Source organism: Montipora capricornis, chromosome 6 (assembly GCF_036669925.1).
Source record: "Montipora capricornis isolate CH-2021 chromosome 6, ASM3666992v2, whole genome shotgun sequence".
NCBI classification, from domain to species: Eukaryota; Metazoa; Cnidaria; class Anthozoa; order Scleractinia; family Acroporidae; genus Montipora; species Montipora capricornis.
This window is the reverse complement of record NC_090888.1, coordinates 37924157-37934834: the sequence shown is the minus strand read 5'-3', so window position 1 is coordinate 37934834 and position 10678 is coordinate 37924157. Positions and strand designations below refer to the sequence as shown.

General features: G+C 37.2%; 1 protein-coding gene across 1 annotated transcript; it reads left to right on the top strand.

Moving 5' to 3' along the window:
- The first annotated feature begins 8164 nt into the window (after positions 1-8164).
- LOC138053861 (uncharacterized) lies at positions 8165-8836 on the top strand. The gene has a single exon (XM_068900401.1). The coding sequence runs from the start codon at positions 8165-8167 to the stop codon at positions 8834-8836; it is 672 nt and encodes a 223-aa protein (XP_068756502.1).
- Positions 8837-10678: the final 1842 nt, after the last annotated feature.

The window sequence follows — 10678 nt, the reverse complement described above, 5'->3', positions numbered from 1 at the left end:
AAAGTAGATTTACTTACTAAGGCGGATATAATTTTTGGTAGTTGGGAGCGCAAAGACGATTTCTTGCTTTTTAATCACGTCCTGCTTATTGCTAAGCAGTACGTATATTATTGTAGAATCAACGCTCTCGTACCATCTCTCCGAGTATGTACTTCCAGAATTAAAGCTGTTTATGAGTTGGAGACTGCTATTTCAAAAAGTGGAAAGAGTTTGGCTTTTCATCTTCAAAAGTGGGGCAAGTATTGTAGACAAGGGCAATAACGTATTGCGGAAGTGTTCACAACCCTCGCGGCCTCGTCGAAACGTGTTAACTTAATATTCTCAGTTTGTTGTTATCAGCTTAGGTAGCCTAAATGTAGTTTGTGCATGTGTGTGTTATAGCTTAGTGTTGTCGTAATGTAGTCATTTGTTCTGTTATTACTAAAAGTAAACAATAAAAATAAATACAATACAAAAAAAAAAAAAAAAAGGAAAACCACATCCAGCATTTGTTAAAAATGGAAGGAGCAGCTTCTGAAAACCTTAGGGAATTTTATTCCAAACATTATGGAATCAATGTAAGAAGTCATTTACTTGAAGCACCCTTCTTTGATCCTTGCAACCAGCTGATTCAAGATGTAATGCATTTGTTCCTAGAAGGAGTTCTAGCCTATGAAATTAAACATTTACTAAATTATTTCATAAATGATATTAAGGCTTTTGGACTAACTGATTTAAACAACAGAATTCAGCAATTTCATTAGGGATATTCTAACAGTAAGAATACGCCTTCCTTTATCTTACATAGGGACTTGGAGAAGACAGCTTCCACAAACCTAGGACAGAGCGCTTCTCAAATGTGGCTAACTGTTCTGCCTTTCATTTTGCGAGAGTTTGTTGATACCACCACCGACCACTGGAGATGCTTTATTTCAATTATTGAAATTATGTCTCTTTGCTTTGCCCACAAGGTTTCCTTAGCAACTACTGTTTATTTAAAACGGGCTATTAATTAATGAACATCTTCAGTTATTTAAATCCCTCTATGGCAACACTTCTAACATTACACCCAAACAACATTTTCTAACTCATTTGCATCTTTCATTTTGAAATTTGGGCCTCTTGTCCGTGCCTGGTGTATGCGTTTGAAAGCAAAACATGGATATTTTAAAGATCAGGCAAAAATTGTAAAACATTTCAAAAATCTTCCATTATCCTTGTCAAGGAGGTACCAGTCTTCACTATGTGCTGACCATATTAGTTTTAGCAAAGCAGATCAGGGTCCCATTTTTGGAAAAGAAATGTCATTTGGGTATGCCAAAGCACTGTTTGGTGAAGAAAAGGATATTGTTGTAACAACAGTAGAGAGATTTGCTGGTGTTGGCAGTCTTTGTGATGCTACTGAAATTTATTCGTTAGATTCTGTTCAGATCCATGGAACGCCCTACAAACCAGACAAGGATTCTTTTCTCAATTTTGGTAATGAGAATGGGTTGCCAACTTTTGGTAGGATAGCAAAAATCTGGTTTATTGCAAACTATGGAATTTTTTTTGCCCTTGATGCTATGGTAACATCTCATTATAATGAAAATTTTAATTCCTTTCAAGTCGAGGAACCTGTTCTTCCACAGGGATATGAAGTTGTTAGACAAGAGGACCTTAAGTTGCCATTTGTTTGCCATTCACGCAAATGTGCAGACAAATTACATATCATCTTTAAAGAAAGTCCACTTGCTTGGCTATAAAATTTAAACCTAGCATAAATGTATACAACAGTATACTTTACAGAGAAAAGGCAATGCAAACCCCCCAATATTGTTCATAAAATACAGAGTCACTTTAATTCTAACAGATTTGCCACACTCTGTCGTTATCAAATTGTATGTTAAAGCCTTCCATGTGAACAAGTAATTTAAACTCAATTCTTTACACAAATAATTGATTTAAGTATAAAACAGGTTTTTGGAACAGAATGGTTTATGTACTTTCTGCTATGAATCAACGAATTCATCTTTCGTAAGAAAATATGCTTTTTGGAATTTTTGACAGCTACTATACTTACCCTAAATTAACTTCATTTTTTCAACTGTTTTATAATAGACCCTTCCTCAGTTTTTTCCACTTTTGACATATAGACCATTCGACTTAAGGAGCAAACAGCAAATCTTTCCAAACATTTATGGATTTAAGGGCGAAAATCATCGCTACATCTGACGCAAGGTAAAGAATAATCAGCAAAACAGACTTCTTTAAAAGAAAATTTATACTGACTCCTTATTTAAGTCAACTTAATATTAATAACAAAATTGTTGATCTCTTTTAATTTATTTTAGGACTGTGATTTAACGATTCATTTAGCTTTAACTCTATTGTCTGTTAGCAAAATAATGTTTATTATAATGCTTTTTTGTAGTTTTGCAATTTTGGTTATGAATGAAAACAACAAACTAACTCAAGAAAAAATAATAATGTACCGATCTCTAGATGTTACATCTACACACCTAGTACAGTACGTGTTCAATAATTGTGGTTGTTGTTTTGCCCCCTCCCATTCTGTACATTATTTAAGGAATTAATTAACTAGTACCTGCATCCAACTACCTAAACCAAGAACTCTTCTTTAAATGGTTTGATATTAATTTTGTAATTAAACAGTACATTGTTGAACCACAAACATGTACTTTTTTCATTCATGTGTACATTGTCAATTTGATATTTTTTACCAGACGTTATATTTCTACTGTGAATAGTGCTTGTCAGAGATATAATCTTAATTGATTAATTCATATGAAATTGTAAAATTATTGAATAAAATGTACGATTGTTGAGTTTGTTTGCATTTCATGATTTAAAATTATTAAAAATTTGCGTTCTAGAATCAACATATTGAAACCTTAAAAAGAAATTCAAAACAAGAACCGTAATCTTGAAATAAGAGCAATCATATCAAATTTTAGGGCTGTCTTAAAACAATATTCCACTACCTTAAAATGATAACTAAAATAAGAATTGCATTCTTAAAACAAGTTACCTTGTTTTTAATTTAAGAAACCAACTTTTAGAGTGATTGTGAGAAACACCAATCAACGGATTACCTACCTTGTTTGATGCTCTCTGAGTCTCATAATCGGCCTCATTCCAAAAGGAACATGATGCATTAATCTCGAAAATTACACACTCCAAGTCAGCACTTAATCCTTTCAATGAACTCCAGTATCTTTCGAATCTTGCTCTGTAGAAAGATTGTCATCCTCCACCATCTTGGATAACATGTGGTGACGATTTTTTTGTTAGTTTTACTCTTTAAATGCTGATCCAGGCAAGGAAATGCTTACAACAGCTCAAGTAAAGAGGTAAGCGTTAACTTGAAGCGAATAACATTTGATTTGATGCCTTATTGTCTTCAAAATGAGGAACGATCTACATGCATGTAGAATTCACATTTTCACACCTTCGAGTCAATTTGTGAAGCAAGGAGACTCAACTTGGCTTAATTGTAATATAAGTTTGAATAATGAACTGAAATGCCGTACTCTGCTGGAAGATACTTCTTTGAAGTTAGCCACCATTTACAGCATTGCAGTTTAATAGCCATGTGGTAGTGGAAACCCGTCGTATGGTGAGCTTCCTTGCAACATACCCAGTGCTCAGCAATATTAGTGTTGGGCAGTTAAAAGAGCGTACAATAGCTTGCGTGAAAGATTCTCTTGTGGGAAACCTCTCTGAATCAGCCTGGCTGTAGGTGATCAAATACACTTGTGGCACAGTTCTCGCATTCAGATTAGGCATTGATTGAGGGGGGCACTGCACTAGCTTCTACTTTCTTATTGGTCATATTTTCTGTATCAGTAGATTCTGAATCAGTGCTGTCATATCCTTGAAGAAATTCCATTTCAAAGAAGCATGCACTGCATAGAGTTTATTTTTACCCGACCCGTCCCTTACAAAACGTCCTACTAAGCCTTAGAAATCCCTTTGCGAAAAGCAGACTAACACGAAAGTAATCATAAAAATGTTCCTTCACGAAAACGTACCTTTCTCTGACAATGTTTGCTAACAACTTATTTTTTGGAAAGTGGGTGTTCCCTTTTAATGGTTCCCGATGACAATTTTAAAGTAGCGGTGATGTTTGTTTCACATACGTAAACAGCTAATTTCGTACATATTACGCAAGCTTTAGATGTCATGTGTCAACCGAAATATATTTATTTGCCACAAATTATTTACACATGGGTTCGAACATGTTTCTAGCATACCATAAAAGGCGACACGGCGGTGATCGCAGCGTTTTATTTACCAAATGACATATGTTTTCCACCTAACTCACAGAAAGCACAAAAATAGCCTCTGATTACGTCATACCGGAAACTCCCCAAATTCCAGTTTATCGCTGGCCATTTTCCATTCACGAGATATCAGAGAATGAAACCATTTTTCCCAAATCCCATATTAAATGCCAAACACCAACGCTTTCCCGCCCCAATATACAAAGTGACCGGATAACAATACAATGACAAGCAACTCAGACAACAAGTTGCAAAAATGGTGAAACACTCCTATTAAAAAACACCTTTTCTACCTTTCCATTCCGACCAAATCTAGAATTTAATCATTTCCAACCTCACTCCTCCCTCTCCCTTTTTCAATGTTGACTGTTCAAGTTTTCCACATGATTTAGTATTGCCAGCAACATTGATAACGGGGGAAGGGGGTCGCAGTGTGGGAGAGATGGGGGAAGCTACTAACGCCCCAAGAAGACAAAGTGTCTCCACTATTTTTGCAACTTGTTGTAGCACCTTCTGCAGGCTTGAATAAAATATTCCAACTTTTTTAGTCAGATACGACACAAAGTACACAATATTCAGCTTCTAAGGTGTACTGTAAAAGATAACTAAGCACTGCTTTCCTGGAAGTTCTCATCATGCATTTTGACTAGCAATTCAACCAATATTGGTACAATCAACAAACTAATAACATTATACATTATTCAGCATCAGAAGGACAGATTAACATATTTCTATGCCTATGATGTCCTCGCATAGGCTTTCCACATTTTGAGCAAGTAGGAGTATTTGATGTGGTGGTGTTGGTAAACAAACTAGCAGGTAGGGCGTCTTTTTCTTCAGCTTTAAAAAAAATGCAGGAAAACATTTGAACTTCTATGGCAAAACGCTAAAAATACTACTAGTTTCAGGTAATTGATTGGAGAGTGCACAATTAAAAAAAAAACGTGTCTCATAACACACAAGTTTGTTTACCAGATGGGTACAACTCTGTATTTAGCCTCTTTTTTCTCTCATCATGAAGTTTAACAGCTTTGTCCTTCCTCCTGCGCTCTGGGAACTGCATGGTTAAGGACTGTGGAGCCTGTGTTGAGTACTTTTCTGACTCAACCTTTAACTCGGGAGCTGGCATAATGAAATCCAGTTTCCTCAACTCTTCTTTTCTACCAGAACGCAAAAAGTGTTGACTGTGTAAGAACTATAATTGACGTAGCATGGCCGTGTAGCGGCATCGAGCCACAGAAATTTGAAGCCCCACTTATTTTTAGGTGAGCTAGCCAAAGTTGAGCCTGCACTCCAATCGAAAACCAGTACCTGGTCAGCGGTCAACTTCAAAAGAACAGCTGACCTCGGTGAGCTCTAAGCTTGGGCCCGTTTTATGGTCACGTGATACTGGACAGCAGATACCTTACTCCGTCAGGTGTCAATTGATGTCCAACATCAAAGATGTATGCTCTAAACTAGCATAATATTGGTCACATTGGCATACATGGAGGGGTGGACGGACGGACGTACGTATGTACTTACGGACGTTTATGACATCATGGCTATAAAACCAAATTTTCTCGCATCGATGGGTTACCATATTTTCTTAAGTATGGTGCTCTACGTGCGCAGAGCTCGGCTACAACCAACCAAGCAACCAACAAACAAACAAAATGCAAAAAAAAAACAGTTTTACCATTCAGCAAATCATGGACTGTACATAAGAAGTTATTCAGAAGTTTGCTTAGGAATACATGTACATGTATGTAACTTGAGGTAGCATGCTACATTTTGTATGAGTTCACACGTGGTAAGATAAAAATAAACATTAATTTCTTCATCTGCAACCACAATCTCTCCATAACCTGTCTGCTGATATTAGAGGGCTACAGAGTTGAACCATTTATAAAGTAGAGGAATAGTAGACTAACCATATGTGGGTGGGACAGCAATGTCTCTCACTACTTTGTCTCCAAGCTTGAATTTAGGATAGGTGACTTTAATGTAAGCCTCACCCTCTTTGGACATCCGGGTTGCTCTTTTCAAATTCTCATTGAAGCGGAGTGAGGCCAAGATGAGCCTGGTTACATTAATGAATACAGGAAACAGGACAAAGGATTATTACTTAAGCTAGATATCTTGCCAGCTAACAAAGGACATATAAGATTACTTCATATTGGAGACACGACACTTATAGCTTAACACAACGATCAAACTGTCTGTTTTCCACTAAACAATGCATTAGCATTTTAAAGTATAACAGATGGTTGTGTCTGGTCTACAAAAAAAGTAATGTGCCTGTTTGCATTGAATAAACCGCTCAGATAAAATCAAGGTCAAAGTTTTGGTGCAACTAAGAAAGGCTCATTTCACTACATTACACTACTTTTAAAGTACTAGTAGTAATCATAGATTAAAGAGTGCGTTCGAATATTCGTAAGAAGTGAATTAGCTATGTATCATAGGTTTTGCATTTGAAAGGCCTCATGGTTTATTTTTGTTGAAGCTTGCACCATGTTTTAATAATGCCTGTGATTACCAGACCTGTTTGGTTTTAATCTAGTCAGGGATAGTATTATTTGGAGTTTTTTTGATAAGGGTTAAAAATTGGAGCGGATGTGTTAAGTGCACTGCATATTCTTGTGGAGGCGCAAAATAGAGTGGTAAAGTGTGACGTCACAAATATTTAAAATTATGAACTTATGGGATTCATTAAGATCTTCAAAAAGTACATGATGAAGAATAGCCATTTGCCAAAAATCAGCATCTTATTGCAGTTTGGGGATACGATATTGGGCCTTTCGTGCTACAGTGACTCCATACAAATCCTTGTAATTTTGTCTTTGTTCTAAACGGTTTAGAACCAAGACAAAATTACAATGATTTGTATGGAGTTACTGAAGCGTGGAAGGGCTAATATCTTACCCCCATATTGCAACAATATGCTGATTTTTGGCAAGCGGCCATTCTTCATCACGTTCTTTCAGAATATCTCAGTAAATCCCATAATTTCGTTTTTGTGACGTCATCACTTTACCACTCTATGCATATAGGTTTAGCTGGCTATACCATATGCAATTTTATGTTTCATAAAAGAATTATGTACAGGAGACCATTTTTGAAGTAAGGAAGGGATTTTTGGTATTTCTGAGAAGGGTATGCCAGGTTTTTCCCTTTTTACATTCTATCCAAAATTAAATCTCATGGAATACGTTGTGCTTGTGTAGCGCAACGTGCGGATGCAATTTTGAGAGCTCCAGGATAGCGTGATTATGGTAGCGTTCCTTTTAACCAATCCAGTTTCGGATCTAGTGAATCCAGATTGTTTCAATTTTCGTTTCAGCCGGAACGAAAATCTAAAAATAGATTACGCAACAACGCCAAGGGGCCTGGTAACCATTTCTTTTTCAAAACAAACATGGCGGGCATAATTCGCCGAGCGCCACTAGCATTTTTCTCGTTGTTGGAGGAACTTCTCCAAGGGCCAACTGATGAAACACGCGATAAAAAGGAAGACATCCTTATGTTTATGATGCTCGAGGAGTTTTTGAGAAATTGTAGAAACGCTGAAGTTCGCACTGAGTCGTACGTTGAGAGAATAGTTCCAGCTATGTCAGATTCGTCCTTTCGCCAGCACTTCAGACTTTTGAGACCGACGGCCCAAAGGCTTGTCAACATTTTGGGAACCTGCCCCTGAGATCCCAGTACCCCAAGAAAGAGGTCGTCCTACTGTTGAAATTGAAAAACAGCTGCTAATAACGGTTTGGTACCTTGGAAACCCTGAGTGCATCAGGTCAGTGTCAGACCGGTTTGATGTGTCACGTTCAACCGTGTTGAGAGTTACCACGAGAATCTGCAACGCACTTGTGAACAACGTTGCTCCTGATTTTATCCAGTGGCCTTCTGGAGACAGGTTAATGCGGATGATTGAGGGTTTCAGTGAGAACAATGGTTTACCTCGATGCATTGGGGCCATTGATGGCACACATATCCCTATAAAGGCGCCACATGACCATCATGAACATTACATAAACAGAAAAGGGTTTCATTCAATGCAGCTTCAGGTAGTTTGTGATGCTGACATGATATTCACCGATGTTTACTGTGGCTGGCCTGGAGCAGCGCACGATGCACGCGTTCTGAGAAACAGCCCTTTATTTCATGATGCAGAGACCAGAACAAATGACATACTTCCAGGACAAACGTACATCATTGGAGATGCAGCCTATCCTTTAAAAACCTGGTTGATGACAGGATTTAAGGACAATGGCCATCTTACTGCACAGCAAAAGCGTTTTACAAATCGTCTAAGTTCAAAACGGATGGTCGTTGAACGTGGCATTGGTCTTTTGAAAGGAAGATTCCGGAAGTTGAGAGTCATGGTGGATATTGACAGAATCAGGTTTTTACCAAAATTAGTTATAGCAGCATGCACACTCCACAATTTCTGCATTTATTCAAATGATGAAATAGATGATTTTCTACAACCTCTAGACGATGATGATGATGCCAATAACTTTGTTAATATTTTTGCTGATGACAACAATGCTGTTCGAAAGAGAGCTGAAATCATGGACATGATTTGCTGAACTTTTGCACTTCATCTCTGTCTGTATGGTGCAAAACAATACATTTTTAAGACAAATAACTAATACAAGCAGGTTCCAAAAAGGAAGGCTTCACTGGGAGGGCGGATAGTCTGCACAAGAGGGGTACCTTTTTCAGTCACACTAAGTGGTCAATTCATTTCATTATTTTATTTGTAAAAGGGTTTTAAGTGAAAAATGAACAAAGGAGATGCAACATCCCTGTTGTGGTCAGTGTAAAACCCAGACTGCAGACCTAGTGACCGCTTCTGTAGGTATGTGATAATTGATCATAATACAGTAAAAAACCTCATGTAAGAACCTAGAAAATTAAGAACCTCCTGGCAGAAATTTGCTACTTTAATACCCCAAAATATAAGAACCTGTTTTGCCAAACTCTAAACAAGTAGGTTCTTACACGTGGGTTTTTACTGTACTTCCATTTTACAAGTTATATGTAAGGGTTAGGGTTGTAACCTCCGGTAAAGCATTGCCATAGCACAACTTTCAAGTACCCTTCTCCCTCCCTTTTCACAGACACTTTCAGCCTGGAAAGGCTATTATTTACCAGTCTGCTGTTATAAACTCAGCTTGACTGTCGAGCCAGTTTTTTTTTTATTTTCTAACCCTCCAATTATTTTCTGCAGCATACTTTATTATAATTACTCTAAAATGAAAAAGGTCAGGACAAATCAGAGCAATTGATTTTGAACTATGTAATGGATTTGGTACATTGCGAGTGTGCTCATGGATAAATTAATTGCCAAGTAAGTTATTGCACGTTGGTTTTGTTCTGAATAAACCCTTTGATGAAGGGTAAAAGGATGAATGTGGGCAAACAAGCAAGATTCTTAAGAGGCTTGGCTGATCATAATGTGGCCTTCCGAAGCAAGTTCTTAAGGACAATGAAAGCAATAGCCTCCATTGAATGGAGGGTATTGTTTTAACATTTGGAACTAATGTTAGTTACAAATGGTGTTGCAGTTTTGTCCATGGTCATTGTTTGTTGTCAAAGTAACTCTTTGTTCTGTAGAAAATTGTTCATTTTTTGAAACAGAACATGCCAACACTTCCAAGAACATCTTGGTATCACATGGAGGGGTTGTTATCAAATCATGCTACAAAACTGGCCAACTGTCAATCAAAAATTGCCCTTTTAATTTTGTAAATACTGTAGAAAACTTTTCACATTCCACAAAAATTGAATTAAATTATTTTGCCTTTGCAAGTTGAAAATATCTCAATATATGAAAATAAATATCTCAATAATAAATACATTTATGCCAAAATTGTCTGAACTGCAAGTCAATTTCATTTGTAAGATCTCAATAAATATGAAATATTTCGAGAAAGAATAATTTCTGACAAAATTAAATGGTCCTCGAGAATATGTAATATGTAAATGTATTTAAAATAATTGACAATAAACCAGAGTAACTTAACATGCCTTATTTCGAAATGTCCTTTTCAAATAGCTCCAGCAACCTGTCAAATCGTTGCATCTTTTGCTGGTGCATTTCCATGACATGTTTCTCCTTTTCCTCTTCTTTTTCCCTTTGTTCCCGCTGGTACTCTTTGAACAAATCAGTGAGACTCTCCTTACTCTGAAGAGCCCTTTTGGCCCTGGACCTTTTAACCTCTGCGCGGAGTTTCTTCGTTGTCCAATGATGGTCTTCGTCCATCAGTAGAAGATGCTGCAGCTTCTGCAAAAGAACCTGAACTTGAACTTGTACGGATGAGGTCTTCACCAACAGGACCAGCCCTGTTGGAGCAAACTGCCACTGGCTTTACAGAAGGTGTCATGCCAAAGATATCGCTCAGCTCTTCAAAATATGGGCACGTCTT

Excerpts from the sequence above, each read along its gene's own strand:
- LOC138053861 (XM_068900401.1), top strand. The coding sequence starts at position 8,165 with ATGCGGATGATTGAGGGTTTCAGTGAGAACAATGGTTTACCTCGATGC.